Source organism: Mesoplodon mirus, assembly GCF_964341445.2.
Source record: "Mesoplodon mirus genome assembly, chromosome: 1".
Taxonomy (NCBI): domain Eukaryota; kingdom Metazoa; phylum Chordata; class Mammalia; order Artiodactyla; family Ziphiidae; genus Mesoplodon; species Mesoplodon mirus.
In genome coordinates, this window is record NC_138976.1 from 21,323,396 (window position 1) to 21,342,614 (window position 19,219).

Consider the following 19,219-nt stretch of genomic DNA (forward strand, 5'->3'; position numbering starts at 1 on the left):
CATGAGTCTGTGAAAATGCGGGAATCTGATTGGCGGTGTCTCAAGACTGTGAAGATGAGCAGTTTCCGCAGCCTACGCTTTGCGGGAGATTCTGAATTTTGAGAGACTGGCAGTACGAGTCAGATCTGTACTTGGGGAGGTAGGTCAGCAAGAAGTCTGTAAATTTATGAGCCTAAGTGTTAATACGAAGTTATGGGAGCCTGCAATCTCCGGAGAAAAGAAGAGCCTTTGCTTTGTACAAGTGTCGATTGAACTCTGTGACAGTTACATATATTCTGTAATTTAATTAGCGCTTGAATCTTCTCTCCAACTACCCCCAGCCCCACGGGTTCCCTAGATACCGCAGGGGAAGTCGACGCTTTACGAGCTACCGGTAGGTGACAGCACAGGACCCTTGCAGAACTGAGTGGCTCTGAGCCCAGGGCCTGGCGGGCTTCTCTCTGGAGCCAGCGGTATTGATGGCTGTGTGATGGACTGGACGTGTTAAAGTTCTCTCAAAGTCTCAGATTCTTTAGATCTCTGTGACTTTCTTTCTGTGAGTAGTTAACTTAAGCGGCTTTACTGAACACCAGTGGTGTGCTAGGCAAAATGAAAAAAGAGAAAAAGAAAAAACATTTTTTTCTTCCCTTATGGAACTTGTTCCGATTGTCATATAAATACCTCTATAATCCAAGAAAGTAAAGTTGGAAGGGTTTTGTGTAGTGGAAAAAGCTCAAAATTTGAAGGCATTTGGTTTGGTCTCTGAACTTCGGGTATGAATTTGGGTAAATTACTTGACTTTTTAAAAATAAACTTTTAATTTTAGATTTACAAAAAATTTGTGAAGATAGTACAGAAAGTTTCCATATACCCCACACCCAATTTGCCCTCTTATTAACATCTTACATTAGTATGGTTTGTGTGCTACAATTAATCAATAATATTGATACATTATTATTAACTAAAGTCCATACTTTATTCAGATTTCCTTAGTTTTTACCTCAGGTCCTTTTTCTATTCCAGGATCCCATCCAGGATAGCACATTACAGTTAGTTGTCATGTCTCCTTAAACTCCTCTTGGCTGTGACTGTTTCTCAGACTTCCTTGTTTTTGATGACCTTGACAGTTTTTTGTTATTTTTAAATTTTTTAATTTTTTTGCGGTACGCGGGCCTCTCACTGTTGTGGCCTCTCCCGTTGCAGAGCACAGGCTCCAGACATGCAGGCTCAGTGGCCATGGCTCACGGGCCCAGCCGCTCCGCGGCATGTGGGATCTTCTCGGACTGGGGCACGAACCCGTGTCCCCTGCATCGGCAGGCGGACTCTCAACCACTGCGCCACCAGGGAAGCCCCACACTGATCTTTTAAAACAAAACGTTCTAGGAGATTTTACTTTGCCAAGTAGAGTTTCTGGGTCAAGAAGTAGAATATATATATTTTAAGGCATTCCAATGGTTTTAAATTTTCACATGCTGAGTTTGAGGTACCAGAGTGATATTCAGGTAGAGAAATCTAGCAGGTTATTAGACATTTAGGTCTGAAGCTGAGGAGAGCAGTCTGAACTAAAGGTACAGATTTGGAACCTACTGACATACATAGCAGATATATGTGGGCAAGGTATAGAGTTTGTGGAGGAAGAAAAACAAAGGCTGTACATAGAGACTTGGGGCTCTACTTCACATCTATATTGTATAGTCTGAGCAACAGATTAAGGAGGAAGGGGGCCCTAGATCTTGTGAATACGTGTGTTGGGGTGGGAGCGGGTCTTGGTTTGTGCCAGAGAGCTCCTCATGGTGGCTTGACCACTGGGCAGGGCTTTGTCAGTCCTGAGTTCCTTTTCCCTACCACCTGCCCCTCCCAATCTACACCCTGCCACTTACTCCCCCCCTCCCCATCATTACTAAATCTTCGTGTGTTTTGGCTCTCAGAATTGGTACCTGTTCTCTTTTTGCCAGCTGGGGATGACTGTCCCCAGACACCTGAGTTTGCCCATCTGTCTAGGTTCATAAAGACGGGAATTGAATTTGGACTTTCTTTTAGGATTTCTCCTACCATACCCTCTGTCCTTGGAAGCATTCTGCGCTGTGGATTAGCCCTCAACCCCTGACAGTCATTCCCTCTCCTTTTGTCCACATTGCTAGGCCCTAGTTTTATCAAATTCCTGGGAGCCTTTGGCTCAAAAGACAGATGTTTTAGGGAATTCCCTGGCAGTCCAGCGGTTAGGACTCTGCACTTCCACTGCAGGGGGCCTGGATTCGATCCCTGGTCGGGGAACTAAGATCTCACAAGCTGCGCATGCAGCAAAAAAACTGGAAAAAAAAAAAAAAAAGACATGTTTTGTATAGTCTATTTGCAGCTTGTTCCTTTAGAGAAGGAGAGATTGTGTAAATGTTGTCTATGCACAGGGCCTACTCAAATAGCCTTCCTGCTTTTATAGATATAATCTTGGTGATGAAACAAACTTTTCCTATTTTACTTGAAACTGAGATGGTAGTTGGGGGTCACCATTTCCTTTGAGACTAAATAAAATTGCATCTAGCCCTTTACCCCATATGGAGTGGGAAGTCAGTGCCATCCTGGAGCCTTCTGTGAACTCCAGGACTGGGGAGGACCTTGATTTCTCATGACCATTCTTGGCCTAGAGTCCCTGGCCCTTGCTGAATCTGTAGTTCACTGGTGTTTCACCTCCCACAGATGATCTTTCTTTTGTTTTTTCTAACCTAGACATGGAATTCTTTTTTCCCCAAAAACCTCTCATGGGAGGCATTTGTGAATGGCAGGCTTTACTGAAGCTTTAGGGGGTGATGTAAGGGGTAGAAAGATATCTACCCAAACAATTAAAATTGAATATTTGAACATCCCAGTTCCTTAAATATTCTTAAAAGTCCTTCATCTATCTCAGGATATTTTTTTGACCCTCTCTCATATTCCCACCCACATCTCTCTATTCACAATGCTTTATTAAGCCAAACAAATTTTCCATACCCATGTCTTTTGGGAGTTTATATTTGCATATCAAAAGGCTCATTGTTATAGAAGACAAAACCCTTAAAGAAAACCTTAGTCTCTCTGACCCTAATCCTGAAGGGATATGTTCTTTTTTGGTAAGGAAAATAAATTAGCAGCTCATTGGAGCATTATTCACTGTTTTAAAACAAGTTACTTTAAGATCTGTGTGCCTCCTTTCCCAGAAGGTAGGCCATATATTGTCATAACAAAAAAAACATTTAATACTTACAAATTGTTGAAAGACCTCTGTTTTGAGATAATGCTGATTTGCTTTTTATCTTTCTGTTAAAGAATTGTTTCTCAAATGAATTAGGAGAACTGTAAATGTGTGTCTCTAAGGAGACCTCGGTTTTGCCTCAGGAGAGATTGTAAACGATCTGAGAACAGCTGACACCTGCCCTGCTGCCCCTTTCCCCTGATTTGGTAGTAGAGGCCACTAGTCTGCAGGGCCCAGGCTGCAAGCATACTCTTTTGGAGTTTGCCTCCAAACTGCAGGAAACATCAGTTTAGGATCCAAAATGGTTTGGACAATTAAAGATTCCCTTAGTGTTCCCTGGTACTCCCACTGCAAAGAAATGTTTGATTGTAGTAGCTGAAGAAATACATACTCTAGCTGGGCTCCTCTGAGCCCTCTTCTTGGCTTGTCCTCAACCTCAGCCTACAAACGCTGAAAAAACACTAACATAGTTTCTAATAGCTCAAGGTTGCATCCCTAAGGATGACTCTTAAAGTCATCCTGAGAAAACTCAAGGCTGCCAAAAAAATGTACTGTTTGTTCCAGCCAACACCTAAAGACAGGGCCCCTGTCTCCCAGTCTCTGTGGGAGGGTAGGAACCTGACTTCAATAAGCACCAGTTAGCAAACCCAGCTGGGTTTTGCATGGACCAATCCCCTTCCTTCCTAGGTCTTGTAATTTTTCACTTCTCTGTCTCGACTGAGCCCAACCCCCCAACTTCCTCCCTGTTCCATCATTCTCCCAGTCATCTCTGTACAAATTGAAGTTGAGTTCAGTTCACTCTAGACTATTTTCCCCATTGCAATAGTATATTACTGATTGAAATCTGTCCTTACCACTTTGACTAGTATCCAGCTTTATCTTTTTTTTAATAAATTTATTTATTTAGTTTTAGCTGCGTTGGGTCTTCATTGCTGTGCTTGGGCTTTCTCTAGTTGCGGCGAGCAGGGGCTACTCTTCGTTGCAGTGCGTGGGCTTCTCACTGCGGTAGCTTCTCTTGTCGCGGAGCATGGGCTCTAGGCTCATGGACTTCAGTAGTTGCAGCACACAGACTCAGTAGTTGTGGCTCGCGGGCTCTAGCGCTCAGTCTCAGTAGTTGTGGCGCATGGGCTTAGTTGCTCCGCAGCATGTGGGATCTTCCCGGACCAGCGCTCGAACCCGTGTCCCCTGCATTGGCAGGAGGATTCTTAACCACTGCGCCAGCAGGGAAGTCCCTCAGCTTTATCTTTGACAATAACTAATCCTTAAAACAGTCTCACTCACTCATTCATTCATTCATTTATTCTAGTCAACAAATCTTTTGGGGGCACCTTTGCCAAATGTTGTGCTATGTGTTACAGAAAGATAGAGAAAACATCCTTTGCTGTTGAGGCGTGCTGAGTCTAAAGAAAAGACAGATGTGCAATTACTCTTCAATAAGATAAGATTTATAATGGAAGTATATACAATTGGTTTACTTATTTTCCTGTTTTCCCTCTCTGACCATTCCGTTCCTGTCTCCCTACTCTTGGCAGGTGTCCTCTGCAAGCCGACATTTGTTCCCTTCTCATTCTATAGTCTCCTGGCAACATTATAGCGCCAACTCTCAAGCTCTTTGTAGCTTCTTCTTAAATACCCGTACGGGTTGAATGTTTTCATTTCCTGATTTGTTTGTGCCACTTATTCTCTGTGTATAGAATGCCCTTTCTTCCATCATTGCATGTCCAGTGCTATCTATATTTTGAGATTCATCTCCTCCATATGCTACTTCCCTTGTGAAGCCTATCTTGATTCCTTCCATAGCTTCTTCTCAATTCCTCTAGTACTTGAAAGATGATATAGCATTATGGCTAACTTCTTGAGCTCTGGTGAGAGATACAGCTGGGTTTGCATTCTGGCTTTGCCTCATTTTCTTTATCAACAAAATAGGGATTAAAATAGTTATACCTTTATTGATTGAAATCTCTATCTCTAGCCTGGACTGCTCTCTTAGGGTCAGTTATGCATTACTGTCTAATGGGTATATTTGAAGGTTATCCCAGGCAATCTCAATCTTAATATACGTGTCCAAAGGAAACACATCTTTCTTCCCAAAACTACATTAACTGTAGCATCATCATCTTCCTAGGCAATCTGACTTTATTTTAATTTATTTATGTTTTGGTTGCACCCTGCGGCTTGTGGGATCGTAGTTCCCTGACCAGGGATTGAACCGGGCCCAAGGCAGTGAAAGTACGGAATCCTAAGTACTGGACCGCCGAGGAATTCCCCAATCTGACTTTAAAACTCTCTCCTTTGCCTTCTCACCTAGTTGTTGTTGGCTACAAAAGAGAGGATATTCTCTACTATATTCATAGGCATTGTGTGCCAAGTTATATCACTTTTGGCTCCTTAACACGAGGGAAGTGTTAGGGGGATTGTCCCTTTCCTTCCCCCTCAGTTCCATATTTACTGCCCTAGTTTAGTTCCTTCTTATTATCTCTCATAGATCTTTCCTATCACCTTATAAACTATTCAAGGATAGGAACTATGATGTGTTACTTTTGTATCATCTCTCTATGCCTGACTTAAAAGGTACTTAATAAATATTTGTTGAAATGAGTTACTTATTTATTTATTATTTATTTATTTTTGGCTGCACTGTGTGGCATGTGGGATCTTAGTTCCCCAACCAGGGATCAAACCCCGTGCCCCCTGCAGTGGGAGTGCAGAGTCTTAACCACTGGACCACCAGGGAAGTCCTGAATTGAGTTATTTATATTAAATTTCTCTGTGAAGACACTGGGAAATATTTCCCAAAAGATATGGAACTTGCAAGAAGGGCAAACTTTTTTTTTTTTTTTTTTTTTTGCGGTACGCGGGCCTCTCACTGCTGTGGCTTCTCCCGTTGTGGAGCACAGGCTCCGGACACGCAGGCTCAGAGGCCATGGCTCACGGGCCCAGCCGCTCCGCGGCATGTGGGATCTTCCCGGACCGGGGCACGAACCCGTGTCCCCTGCATCGGCAGGCGGACTCTCAACCACTGCGCCACCAGGGAAGCCCAGGGCAAACTTTTAATAGCCTTGGAGCATGACTTAAAGATGGTCATGGGCTTCCCTGGTGGCGCAGTGGTTGAGAGTCCGCCTGCCGATGCAGGGGACACGGGTTCGTGCCCCGGTCCGGGAAGATCCCACATGCCGCGGAGCGGCTGGGCCCGTGAGCCATGGCCGCTGGGCCTGCGCGTCCGGAGCCTGTGCTCCACAACGGGAGAGGCCACAACAGTGAGAGGCCCACATAACGCAAAAAAAAAAAAAGATGGTCATAAAGTCAGTAGAGGGTTCCCCTGCAACAGGGTTCTGCTCCTTCTGCCTGAGAGTTTCCAAAAAGACAGCAGCAATGCCAACCCTGGGTATTTTGGCTTTATTGTCTTGAGATTTTTGAGTTTCCTTTATTACTTACTTTCTTTGATCTCTCTCTCCTTCCTCCTCATTTCCTGGATCTCAAAGAGTCTTAGCTGTCAGCTACCTGCCAGCTAAATCTAAGTATGAATTCCACTCAAATGCTGAAGAACTTTCAAGTAGTGTACTGGAAAAACTAATGAAGACAGTAGGACAAGAAGGTTCTGGCTTTTTATCCCTGTTTGAGTTGCTTCTGAAGATATCCTTACCTTGCTGATGATTATAACTGGTCCTGGTCAAGTGCCTAGACAGCAGAGGACCTTAGTGCTTTCTTTCTCTGAACTTTTAACTGGGAAACTGGGGTGCCTCAGAGCCTACATCACAACCTTCAGACACTGACTCTTGCTCTGCTTAGTGTCTTTTCACCTCCCAGCTGCATTCCCCCCTCATGTCCACAACCTAAGTAGTAATGAACATGTATTGGGCATTTAGGATGTACCAGGTAATTTTTTTTTTTTGCGGTACACGGGCCTCTCACTGTTGTAGCCTCTCCTGCTGCGGAGCACAGGCTCCGGATGCACAGGCTCAGTGGCCATGGCTCACGGGCCCAGCTGCTCTGCGGCACGTGGGATCCTCCCAGACCAGGGCACAAACCCGTGTCCCCTGCATCGGCAGGCAGACTCCCAACCACTGCGCCACCAGGGAAGCCCCTGTACCAGGTAATTTAAATGCATTTCCTCATTTAAACCTCAAAACCCTCTTATGAAGTAGATACTGTTATTATTTCCTGGGAAATAGAGGTCACGTAGCTTGCCCAAGGTAACAAGTACCAAGGTAACTCAAACCCAGGTGTGATAGGCAGATTTCTAAGATGGCCCCCCCAATGATCCTGCCTCCTGGTGGTATTCATGTCCTGTGGAATTCTCTTTTCTTGAGTGTGACTTGCTTCTGATGAATAGAATACAGCAAAAATGAGGAGACGGCACTTCTGTAATTAGGTTACAGAAGATTGTGACTTCCCTCTTGTTAGTAGACTTTATTGCCTTCTCACCTTGCATGCTTTGAGGAAGCAAGCTGCCATGTTGGAGAGGTCCACGTGACAAGGAACTCAGAGCACCCAATAGCCAAGAAGGAACTGAGGCTCTCAGTTTAAGAGCCCGGGAGAAGTTGAGACCTGCCAACAATCATATGAGTGAGATTGGAAGTGGATCCTTTTGCAGTCAGGCTGAAACTTTGCTTGCAGTCTGTAAGAAACCTTGAACCAGAGCATCTAATTAAGCCATACCCAGATTCCTGACCCATAGAAACTGAGATAATATTGAAATAATTTCTTTAATTGACAAAGATTTTTTAAATGTTACTGTTCAGTGTTACAGAGTACATATGAGTATATCACTCCCAGGTTGCTGATGGGAAACATGCTTGTACAGACTTTTTTTTTTTTTTTTTGCGGTACGCGGGCCTCTCACTGTTATGGCCTCTCCCGTTGCGGAGCACAGGCTCCGGACGCGCAGGCTCAGCGGCCATGGCTCACGGGCCCAGCCACTTCGCAGCAGGTGGGATCTTCCCGGACCGGGGCACGAACCCGTGTTCCCCGCACCGGCAGGCGGACTCTCAACCACTGCGCCACCAGGGAAGCCCACTTGTACAGACTTTTTTTTTTTCTTTATTTTTTTTTCTGCTTTATAACAAATTTAATCAGTTATACATATACATATGTTCCCATATCCCCTCCCTTTTGCATCTCCCTCCCACCCTCCTTATCCCACCCCTCCAGGTGGTCACAAAGCACCGAGCTGATCTCCCTGTGCTATGCGGCTGCTTCCCACTATCTATCTACCTTACCTTTGGTACTGTATATATGTCCATGCCTCTCTTTCGCTTTGTCACAGCTTACCCTTCCCCCTCCCCATATCCTCAAGTCCATTCTCAAGTAGGTCTGTGTCTTTATTCCTGTCTTACCCCTATGTTCTTCATGACATTTTTTTTCTTAAATTCCATATATATGTGTCAGCATACAGTATTTGTCTTTCTCTTTCTGACTTACTTCACTCTGTATGACAGACTCTAGGTCCATCCACCTCATTACAAATAGCTCAATTTCGTTTCTTTTTATGGCTGAGTAATATTCCATTGTATATATGTGCCACATCTTCTTTATCCATTCATTGGATGATGGACACTTAGGTTGTTTCCATCTCCGGGCTATTGTAAATAAGGCTGCTACGAACATTTTGGTACATGACTCTTTTTGAATTATGGCTTTCTCAGGGTATATGCCCAGTAGTGGGATTGCTGGGTCATATGGTAGTTCTATTTGTAGTTTTTTAAGGAACCTCCATACTGTTCTCCATAGTGGCTGTACCAATTCACATTCCCACCAGCAGTGCAAGAGTGTTCCCTTTTTTCCATACCCTCTCCAGCATTTATTGGTTCTAGATTTTTTGATGATGACCATTCTGACTGGTGTGAGATGATATCTCATTGTAGTTTTGATTTGCATTTCTCTAATGAGTAAAGATGTTGAGCATCCTTTCATGTGTTTGTTGGCAGTCTGTATATCTTCTGTGGAGAAATGTCTATTTAGGTCTTCTGCCCATTTTTGGATTGGGTTGTTTGTTTTTTTGTTATTGAGCTGAATGAGCTGCTTATAAATTTTGGAGATTAATCCTTTGTCAGTTGCTTCATTTGCAAATATTTTCTCCCATTCTGAGGGCTGTCTTTTGGTCTTGTTTATGGTTTCCTTTGCTGTGCAAAAGCTTTCAAGTTTCATTAGGTCCCATTTGTTTATTTTTGTTTTTATTTCCATTTCTCTAGGAGGTGGGTCAAAAAGGATCTTGCTGTGATTTATGTCATAGAGTGTTCTGCCCATGTTTTCCTCTAAGAGTCTGATAGTGTCTGGCCTTACATTTAGGTCTTTAATCCATTTTGAGCTTATTTTTGTGTATGGTGTTAGGGAGTGATCTAATCTCATACTTTTACATGTCCCTGTCCAGTTTTCCAGCACCACTTATTGAAGAGTCTGTCCTTTCTCCACTGTACATTCCTGCCTCCTTTATCAAAGATAAGGTGACCATATGTGCGTGGGTTTATCTCTGGGCTTTCTATCCTGTTCCATTGATCTATCTTTCTGTTTTTGTGACAGTACCATACTGTCTTGATTACTGTAGCTTTGTAGTATAGTGTGAAGTCAGGGAGCCTGATTCCTCCAGCTCCATTTTTTGTTCTCAAGATTGCTTTGGCTATTCGGGGTCTTTTGTGTTTCCATACAAATTGTGAAATTTTTTATTCTAGTTCTGTGAAAAATGCCAGTGGTAGTTTGATAGGAATTGCATTGAATCTGTAGGTTGCTTTGGGTAGTAGAGTCATTTTCACAATGTTGATTCTTCCAATCCAAGAACATGGTACATCTCTCCATCTATTTGTATCATCTTTAATTTCTTTCATCAGTGTCTTATAATTTTCTGCATACAGGTCTTTTGTCTCCTTAGGTAGGTTTATTCCTAGATATTTTATTCTTTTGTTGCAATGGTAAATGGGAGTGTTTCCTTGATTTCACTTTCAGATTTTTCATCATTAGTGTATAGGAATGCCAGAGATTTCTGTGCATTAATTTTGTATCCTGCTACTTTACCAAATTCATTGATTAGCTCTAGTAGTTTTCTGGTTGCATATTTAGGATTCTCTATATATAGTATCATGTCATCTGCAAACAGTGACAGCTTTACTTCTTCTTTTCCGATTTGGATTCCTTTTATTTCCTTTTCTTCTCTGATTGCTGTGGCTAAAACTTCCAAAACTATGTTGAAAAAGAGTGGTGAGAGTGGGCAACCTTCTCTTGTTCCTGATCTTAGTGGAAATGGTTTCAGTTTTACACCATTGAGGACGATGCTGGCTGTGGGTTTGTCATATATGGCCTTTATTATGTTGAGGAAAGTTCCCTCTATGCCTACTTTCTGCAGGGTTTTTATCATAAATGGGTGTTGAATTTTGTCAAAAGCTTTCTCTGCATCTATTGAGATGATCATATGGTTTTTCTCCTTCAATTTGTTAATATGGTGTATCATGTTGATTGATTTGCGTATATTGAAGAACCCTTGCATTCCTGGAATAAACCCCACTTGATCATGGTGTATGTACAGACTTTTTGAAGTCAACATGGTATAATATATATCAAGAGCACTAAAAAAAAAAAAAAAAAAAACTAAAAATTTTTTTTAAATTAAAAAAATTTTTTTTATTGAACTATAATTGATTTACAGTGTTGTGTTAATGACTGTTGTACAGCAAAGTGATTCAGTTATACATACATATACATTCTTTTTTAAAATATTCTTTTCCATTAGGGTTTATCATAGGCTATTGAATATAGTTCTCTGTGCTATACAGTAGGACCTTGTTGTTCAGAAAGTGTGAGATAATAAATGTTGTTTTAAAGCACTAAATTTTTGGGTAATTTGTTACATGACAATAGGTAATATACCAGGTGAATCTGATTGGTTTCAAAGTTCATGCTCTTCACAATTTTATTAGGTTGTTTCCCACTACTCTATACTGTTTCCAAGTGAGGTTGACTTTCCATCCTTTCTTGGATGGCCTCTGCATCCCCTAGGAGAATCCCTGGTTCCATAAGAGGTTTGTTTTTTGTTGTCTCCATTCTTAGTTCCAGAATGCAGAAGTTTAACACCTTTTTAGTCCCTTGCTCTTGAGGTTAGGACAGCTGGGCTAAATAGCTAGATATTTCAACCTCCAGCAGCCCAGAGAATGCCCATTGTTTTTAGGGTCAGGCATCTTCGTTAACTAGCTTGGCTCGGCTGCCCTGCTCAAAATCTTTCTCAGGGTATTTCTCCGAATTTGGACAAACACTGCATAGGCCTTCTCCAGGTTCCTACTTATATCATTTGGAGTGTCACTCTCTCCAAATGCTATATTCCAGTGAGAGGAGTCATATGCTAACTAGGCTTGTTTTTGGAGGGCAAAGACGGCATTACATTAATATAGACCCTCCCTGGGTCTGACAGGCAGAATCCAACTGGGCCAAGGGCTTGCAAACACGGAAACTTGAGCTGATCTAATGAGAACTTAGAAAGTACCTAGTCTAATGGTGCTCAACCCTGGCATCACATTAGAATAATCTGGGGAGCTTTTAAAAGGTAGGATGCCTGAGCTCTACCGCAAACCCATTAAATCCAAATTTTGGGGTGGATGAAGTGTTGGATCTGTACATGATATTATGTGCATTCCTGTTTTCTGCTCTGGTCTTTTTCACTTCCTCGCATATATGTACATCATCGTGCCAGAAGTCCTCAGTTTAAAATGACTATCTTCTCTCCATCCTTCATTCAATAAATATTTACGGGGCTTCCCTGGTGGCGCAGTGGTTGAGAGTCCGCCTGCCGATGCAGGGGACACGGGTTCGTGCCCCGGTCCGGGAGGTTCCCACGTGCTGGGCCCGTGAGCCATGGCCGCTGAGCCTGCGCGTCCGGAGCCTGTGCTCCGCAGCGGGAGAGGCCACAGCAGTGAGAGGCCCGCGTACCGCAAAAAAAAACAAACAAAAAAAACCCCCAAACATTTACGGACTGATTACTATACACTAGGCACTATATATTATATACTATATACAGACATTGGAAATACAATGGAGACCATGAAAAAAGGTCTAGATGAGAAATGAGGTCTCCAGACAGCTTCCTTTAGGCTGTCTTTTTTTTTTTTTTTTAAGGAGGGTGAGGTATTTGTTTAAAGTTTATTATTATTAAAAAAAATTAACTATAGCTCATTCTTTGAAAAATTTTATTTATTTATTATTATTATTTTTATCTTTGGCTGCTTTGGGTCTTCGTTGCTGCACGTGGGCTTTCTCTAGCTGCGGTGAGCCGGGGCTACTCTTCCTTGTGGTGCGTGGGCTCTAGGTGTGCAGGCTTCAGTAGCTGTGGCACGTGGGCTCAGTAGTTGTGGCTCCGGGGCTCTAGAGCGCAGGCCCAGTAGTTGCGGTGCAGGGGCTTAGTTGCTCCGTGGCATGTGTGATCTTCCCGGGCCAGGGCTCGAACCCGTGTCCCCTGCATTGGCAGGCAGATCCTTAAGCACTGCGCCACCAGGGAAGCACAGTAGCCCATTCTTTATTGAGGTATAGTTGACATATAACATTATATTAGTTTCAGGTGTACAACATAATGATTTGATATTTGTATACACTGCAAAATGATCACCACAATAAGTCTAGTTACCATCCATCACCATACAAAGTTACAAAAGCTTTTTTTTCTTGTTAAAGTCCATTTTTAAAAATTGAAGTATAGTTGATTTACAATATTATGTTAGTTTCAGGTATACAGCAAAGTGTGGTACGATCTTTTTAAATTGTTACAGTAAGCTGCAAGGGATAGACTCAGAAGGAAGTCCGATAGAAATTCTCAATGAAAAGAATCTGTTCTTGGGTGGAAGCCCCGCCCACGTGAGAGGGGCAGAAGGCTTCAATTCCCGCCCCACACTGGTGTGGGGGAAGCCCGCCCCTCTCTGCAGTAAGCCTAGTTAGCGTGCGGAGCTGCCTTCATTCTTTCACTAGGAAAAGCGGAAGGGGACCCCACCTCCTACGTACCCGTGAAGGGGCGGGGTCGGCGGACTGGGCGTGAGTTGATTGGCTGGGAGGCGGGGCGCAACGGGTTGGCTCTGTCCCGGCGCTCTCCTGGATCCCGGCTGGAGTGAGGGGAGGGTGTCCCGGTAGCTCTTGCCTCTCAGCGATGGCGCCGCGGTGCCGCGCCCAGTCTCCCGCCTGCCGGCCGGTACTCACCACTATTGGGAGCCCGCTCAGACGGTGAAAATTGGAGCGGGTCCGAGGGAGCGGCGGGAGGCTGCCTGCGAAGGGGACCATGAGGAGCGGCGAGACCCGTGGGGTCGATAGCGGTAACAGCTGCTGCACCTGCTGAGAGGAAAGAGGGAGCGGCCCGGCGCGGCGGCAGGGCTGGGACGCGGCGGAGGCTCGCCGGCGCCTCGGCCATGTCCTTGCTCTGTGTGCGCGGTGAGTGCGCGGACTGGGGTGCAAGGGCGGACGTCGCCCTTGGGTCTCCACGGGCTTCCAGTGGGCGTCGGGTTACCACCTTTTCCAAACTTTACGTCCCATCCGTGCCTCGGGGAACCATTATGTTAACTCATTTTTGAACATTTAAAGAGTTCTTTCCATTCTCTCTTGTTTTTCCTCATGCTCCTATGAGGGACTGTTAGCTCTCCGTTCCGGTGGCCATGTGACAGTGTTGTTGGCTGGCAGGCCCAGATCCTATTAAACAGTGTCTGGTGCTCTCCTCTAGCGAGAGTGGACGAGCTAGGGACCGTGGATAGTTGGTGTCTGTTCATAGCGGGCAGCCCCCTATTCTTTTCTTCCTTCTCCCTGCACCGTAAAACCTCAGTCGGCTTAGTAGCAGGTTCTTTTTAATCACGCTTTGAACGTGTAGTGGTACAGCTGTCACATCCCTTCTTCCAGCGTATTTCTTGGCTTGCACCCATCTATTGCTTGTCTTTGTCCCCTGCTCCTCCTGTGGGTTCTAGGCTAAGAATGTGCTCATATTCGACTTGGAAAGGTGTGTCGGCTTCTCTCCTTTCGGAGCAGAGCATAAGAAGTATGATTTATTTATTTACTTCTATCACAGTAACTGAAGGTGAAGTCCTTTATTGCTTTTCCACTGACCCACCTAAGAAAATATTTTAAGGAGAGAGCTTTGGGGTTTAAGATGAGGCAAGGTGCATGGACTAAGCTCCATGAGGGTAGAGACTGTTTCTTAATGGTTTTTGTATTCCGGGTGCCTGACGTAGTAGAAGCTCAATGCTGGTTTTGAATGAATGCAGGGACTGTGATTTTAGAGATTATCAGAAAAAGCAGGGTTTGGATTACCCATTGAATTTGATCTTGGGAAATTCAAGTTACAGCCTATCATATCTGTGTTGAGCTAGGTGGAATAAGGTGGCTTCGTTGTGAGTGAGAGAATTTATCCACAAGAACCTTTTCCTGGCACCTTTTACTGGGTAGAGTTCATGTTTCTTTTGGCTCTGTGGATTAGAAGCATTGTTGTTTGTGATCTCTGTTAAGCGTTTCCCCCAGCTTCTGGCAAATGGAACTGATTTCCTCTCTTCCCTTCCACTGTTGTTAAATCTGCTTTAACCCAAAATGGATTTGGCTCTTTCCAGGGATTATGAGATACACAGAAATTTTCTTCTTTCATGGTTGATTTTTCATTAATGAGAATTTTGCTTTGCTTTTAGTAAGACATTTTCTCTCAGCAGCTGGGAATCTATTTATTCCTTTAGATCCCTGCTGTTGAGTAGCAGGATTTGGGAGAGGTTGGGTTTTGCAATGTCTATTGGACAGTTTAAATCTCTACTGCCACACTATATTACAGAAGTAGCCCTTATGAAAGATTCTTCAGGCAGGAGCATTATTGAACCAGAAATTCCTATTTAATCGAATTTAAACTTTAGAGAAGGAGCTGCTGCTGTTTTCATTTGTTCTAATATCAGGAAGCTTTCATTTTCTAGAAATTCTGTTTAGCCAACTAAACTCTTTCTCTTTAATGTTATATTAGTCATATTTCTCCTTTTGAACCTGGAGGATTGGAGACCAGCAGGTCATTGTCTTTTGAATGTAGATCCTGAAGATTATTAATTATGGAAACAAGTGGCTACCTTGTACAGAAGTAGTCATGTTAAATGGCAAGGTATTCATGCTGGGGAAACTTACAGAAATGGATCAAAATAAATCTTTTTATTTAAAAATTTTTTTGTTATTTATTATTATTATTTTTAATGGATCTTTATTGGAGTATAATTGCTTCACAATACTGTGTTAGTTTTTGTTGTACAAGAAAGTGAATCAGCCATATGCATACATATGTCCCCATATCCCCTCCCTCTAGAGCCTCCCTCCCTTCCTCCCTATCCCACCCCTCTAGGTCATCACAAAGCACTGAGCTGAAAAATAAATCTTTTTAAAGTGACATTCCTTGTATTATATTTTGGCAGTTAGGAATGTTGTTTATATTCAGAAAGAAACCTGTGTAATGATATTATATAACAACTCAATTTCAGTTCATCTTGGAGTAGAATTGAATTAGAAACTTTTTCCATGTAGTCAAAGACATACTGTGTTCTTGGATTGGAAGAATCAATATTCTTAAAATGACCATACTACCCAAGGCAATCTACAGATTCAATGCAATCCCTATCAAATTACCAATGGCAGTTGTCACAGAACTAGAACAAAAAAACCTTAAAATTTGTATGGAGACAGAAAAGACCCCAAATAACCAAAACAATTTTGAGAAAGAAGAACAGAGCTGGAGGAATCATGCTCCCTGACTTCAGGCTATACTACAGAGCTACAGTAATCAAAACAGTATGGTACTGGCATGAAAACAGACATATAGATCAATGGAACAGGATAGAAAGCCCAGAAATAAGCTCACACACCTATGGTCAATTAATCTACAACAAAGGAGGCAAAAATATACAATGGAGAAAAGACAGTCTCTTCAATAAGTGGTGCTGGGAAAACTGGACAGCTACATGTAAAAGAATGAAATTCGAACATTCTTTAACACCGTATAGAAAAATAAACTCAAAATGGATTAAAGACCTAAATGTAAGACTGATACTATAAAACTCTTAGAGGAGAACATAGGCAGAAGACTCTTTGACATAAATTGCGGCAATATTTTTCTCTAGAGTAATGGAAATAAAAGTAAACAACAAATGGGACCTAATTAAACTTAAAAGCTTTTGCACAGCAAAGGAAACCATAAACAAAATGAAAAGAAAACCCACAGAATGGGAGAAAATATTTGCAAACGATGTGACTGACAATACCTTAATTTCTAAATTATACAAACAGCGCATACAACTCAATAACAAAAAAACAAACAACCCAATCAAAAAATGGGCAGAAGACCTAAACAGATATTTCTCCAAAGAAGCTATACAGGTGGACAATAGGCACATGAAAAGATGCTCAACATTGCTAATTATCAGAGAAATGCAAATCAAAACTACAATGATAGGGCTTCCCTGGTGGCGCAGTGGTTGAGAATCCACCTGCCAATTCAGGGGACACGGGTTCGAACCCTGGTCCAGGAAGATCCCACATGCCGCGGAACAACTAAGCCCGTGAGCCACAAGGCACAACTACTGAGGCCTGCATGCCTAGAGCCCATGCTCTGCAACAAGAGGAGCCACCGCAATAAGAAGCCCGCGCACCACAATGAAGAGTAACCCCCGCTCGCCACAACTAGAGAGAAGCCCACATGCAGCAACAAAGGCCCAACGCAGCCAAAAATAGAAATCAATCAATCAATCAAAAAAAAAAAAGAACCGGCAATGATGTATCACCTCCCACTAGTCAGAATGGCCATCATTAAAGAGTCCACAAACAATAAATGCTGGAAAAGGTGTGGAGAAAAGGAAACCCTCCTACATTGTTGCTGGAAATGTAAATTGGTGCAGCCACTGTGGAAAACAGTATGGAGGTTCCTTAAAAAACTAAAAATAGAGTTACCATATGATCCTGCAATCCCACTCCTGGGCGTATGTCTGGAGAAAACTCTAATTCAAAGAGATACATGCACCCCAGTGTTCATAGCAGCACTATTTACAATCGTCAAGACATGGAAGCAACCTAAATGTCCATCGACAGATGAATGGATAAAGAAGGCATGAGATATATATGTATACACACACACATGCACGCACACACACACACACACACACACACACACACACACACAGAATATGGAATATTACTCAGCCATGAAAAAGAATGAAATAATGGCATTTGCAGTATGGATGGACCTAGAGATTATCATATTAAGTGAAGTAAATCAGAGAAAGACAAATACTATATGATATCACTTATTTGTGGAATCTAAAAAAATGATACAAATGAACTTACAAAACAAATAGACTCACAGACATAGAAAACAATTTATGGTTACCAAAGGGGATTGGGGGAGAGAGATAAATTAGGAGTTTGGGATTAACATACACACACTACTATATATAAAATAAATAAACAACAAGGACCTATTGTATAGCATGGGAAAGTATACTCAATATCTCATAATAACCTATAATGGAAAAGAGATCTGAAAAAGAATACATATATATTATAACTGAATCACTTCGCTGTACACTTGTAACTAACACAACATTGTAAATTATACCTCAATTTAGAAAAAAAATTTCAAACAGTATTTAACCTGATGTAGAATTTGGCAAACTGGTATTGATTTAATCATCTCCAGATATCTCAATCAAGAAGTCAGTTTCTTGGTCTAACCCTTTAATCATGCCTATTCCCTGCAGGTTAAGGGCTCTCAATAGTCTGACTCCAGTCCTCCTTTTGGTCCTATGTTCTTGCCTATCCTTATTAGCACTAACTTGATTCATTCCTGCCTTGGCAGTGTTCCACATTTATACTCTTTGAAATAGTCTTTTCATGTTTTCTGCTTATCAAAAATGTATTCTTGGGCTTCTCTCGTGGCGCAGTGGTTGAGAGTCTGCCTGCTTCTGCAGGGGACACAGGTTCGTGCCCCAGTCTGGGAAGATCCCACATGCCGCGGAGCGGCTGGGCCTGTGAGCCATGGCCGCTGAACCTGCGCGTCCGGAGCCTGTGCTCCGCAACGGGAGAGGCCACAACAGTGAGAGGCCCGCGTACCGCAAAAAAAAAAAAAGTATTCTTCCTTTCCCAGCTTACAGTCTACTTTTGTTGTTGAAAATGTCCTCAGTTCCTCAGTCCACAGTGATCTTTCTCCTTTACACTCTTTAAACTCTTAAATGCCTTAAAACATAAATTACTTATGGTCTGAACAGTGCCACTAAATTGACAATGAATTGTATACCGCCTAGCAACTAGTCTGTTCTGTGCTCATGGTGACCCAAACAAAGGAGATAAAAGCACTAGTCAGATCAGTTCTGGAATTTTGTGTTCAGTCAGGGTATTTGATTCTAAGAGGCACACTGAGAAACTGGAATTTCTTCAGAGAAGAATAATTAGAATAATGGTGTAGAAACCATTTGAGGAATTGAGAGGTTTAGTTCTTGAGAAGATTTAAGAGGGGGGAGGATCATAATAGTAAATGAAAATTGTCTAAACTATCGCTCCAAGGGACAGAACTAGGACAAGTTGACCAGTGAAAATGATAGGAAATTATATTTTAGCTTAACATAAGGAAGAACTTTAACAGAGTTGTTCTTAACTAATGGCATGGACTACTTTTGAGGATTTTTTGACATAGGATACTTTAAGCAGAGACTGAATGAGTGGTAAAAGGAATTTTGACGTTGAGTGGGAGGTTAGACTTGAATTTTAAAAAACGCCCTTTTATAGAATTCACTTAGTCTTTCTTCAAACATTTGGCACAGCTTTCTTCACAATACTGATATCTTTTTGCTTCCATAGGAGCCAGTACCACATAAGCAACTCCAGTAAATTAAATCAATGATTTTCTTTAACTTTTGTTGTCTTGGTGTTCATGACTATTTTCTCCAAACAAATAAGCATTTTGAGAATTGAGTCTTTCCATATTTCTTTGTAATTGCTACAGTATTTATAACTGAGCGCTGGATTTCTCTCCCTAATTTGAACCAGAAGTGACTACAC

At 42.4% G+C, this 19,219-nt stretch overlaps 1 protein-coding gene across 3 annotated transcripts in view; it reads left to right on the plus strand.

Annotated features, from left to right (window-relative positions):
* Nucleotides 1–124: 124 nt before the first annotated feature.
* The window catches only part of UNC13B (unc-13 homolog B), a 232,903-nt gene continuing 213,808 nt past the window's right edge, over nt 125–19,219 (plus strand). For 2 of the 3 annotated variants that reach the window (XM_082613494.1, XM_082613490.1), the window contains exon 1: nt 13,279–13,597. In XM_082613494.1, the coding sequence (XP_082469620.1) occupies nt 13,576–13,597 (22 nt within the window). In that variant the 5' untranslated portion in view covers nt 13,279–13,575. Of the gene's footprint in view, nt 140–13,278; nt 13,598–19,219 lie in introns of those variants that run through there. The other variant, XM_082613491.1, reaches the window with a different exon arrangement.